The following is a 1,623-nucleotide window of genomic DNA, read 5'->3' as shown; positions in this document are numbered from 1 at the left end:
ATAGACTTGCAACTTAATCTATTAAATAAAAAAATTTATATTAATTATAAATGTAATCCTCTTTTAATATATTTTGTAAACAAGTGAAGAATTGTTATAATGTAAAATAAAGGACATTTATTACTAGTTAACTGTGTTCATAATTTTTTATAATAAACATAATTAATTATATTAAACATAACAAATAATAATTTAATGAAATTAATGCTCTACCCATTAATAAAATTAAAGCACTACCTATGTCTAAGCAAACCAGGGAAACGAATCTTAAACTTCCGAACAGAGCAATCCTCTCAAGCGAAATACTCACACTCATTTCAAACGCAAAATTTTAGCCAAACCAAGCAAAATACTTCACCCTCATAAACACAGAATCACAGAATTTAGCCGAACCACTGTGAACAAAAACTCATATTTTGGTTTATTTCTATATAACAATATTATACAGTTTGAAACAAAAGTAAGAGAAGATACATGCCTTTCCGATGCGGGTGAAGATGGTGTGCGGTCGTCTCTTTGATCGGTGTTGTTAAAATGGGTTTGCATATCCTTTAGCTAGGTGTTGTTAAAATGGGTTTGAATATTCTTTAGCTATGGATATGGGTTTGATGGATCTGAGTTTGCTGATTGGGTTCGATAGATCTAGGTTTTTATGGGTAAGATCTGTTTATCTAAGAACAACTCTATCTTCTACCTTTCTCTTGTTTACCTATTTTTCTTAGAAAACTCCTTCGTCCTTCAGTTCTATTTGTCTCAATTTATAGAGAAACGACTAATGTTTTTATTCATCGTACAAATACATGTTCTGGATTTTGTATTGTTACGTGCGCCCCAAACTCAGGAAGTTGACTCTGACTTTTGACCGCACAACAAGGAAACGTGAGACCAAAGATTAGGGTTTTGATCGGGCAAAACAGACGCACGAAGTTAGGGAGGAAGACTAGATCAGATATGACTAGGTGGATGGCAGTTACGTAATTAACATTTCAATTAGAGATAGAACGCAAGCAATCAGTTATTTAGAATTGATTAATTAATTTTCAGGCAAAATAATAATACACCACAAAGCCAGAGCCAGAGCCAAGCCGAACCAGGCCGGACGGACGGCGACGACGGCAGCGGCGGCGCGCGCGTGTGTGGTGGTCAATATTGCTTGCGTTCTCCCTCCTTCAAAAAATTGGGGTGCTCCTTGGGGCCCATCCCAAGTTCATTACCTCCACCTTATATACCCTACTAGTGTGTTGTATCCCTCCAATGTGGGACTTCTCAATTTTTTCAATTCACAACAACACTAGCTCTCATAAATGCCATCATTATTTCCAATGCATTTTTCATTAAAGGCGTCATCATTTCCAACAATCCCCCACTTGAATTTAAAAAATATGTTTTTGAATAGCGTGAGACGCTTCTATAAGATTGTGCATAAACAAAGGTGTCTTTCGACTTGAACCTTTGCATAACGAGTAAGATTCAGATTCAACAAGAGTGACTTGTAGTCTTGAACTCTATCTCTGACATCAAACCCACACACAACCTTTTCATTAGGTGTATTCTTAAAATCCCGTGCATTTAGGGTCATGCACGTGTATCCCAGTCTAGTGAACGCTCTAGGAATTCTGCCTC

At 36.4% G+C, this 1,623-nt stretch overlaps 1 protein-coding gene across 1 annotated transcript in view; it reads right to left on the bottom strand.

The window, feature by feature from the left end:
• Positions 1–233: 233 nt before the first annotated feature.
• Positions 234–1,623, bottom strand: part of LOC140920690 (uncharacterized) — a 5,651-nt gene continuing 4,261 nt past the window's right edge. Inside the window, exon 4 of the mRNA XM_073369501.1 lies at positions 234–290. Coding sequence (XP_073225602.1) covers positions 234–290 — 57 coding nt within the window. The remainder of the gene's footprint in view (positions 291–1,623) is intronic.

The sequence above is a fragment of the Cicer arietinum genome, chromosome 6 (assembly GCF_000331145.2).
Source record: "Cicer arietinum cultivar CDC Frontier isolate Library 1 chromosome 6, Cicar.CDCFrontier_v2.0, whole genome shotgun sequence".
Taxonomy (NCBI): Eukaryota; Viridiplantae; Streptophyta; class Magnoliopsida; order Fabales; family Fabaceae; genus Cicer; species Cicer arietinum.
This window is presented reverse-complemented; position numbering and strand designations above follow the sequence as displayed.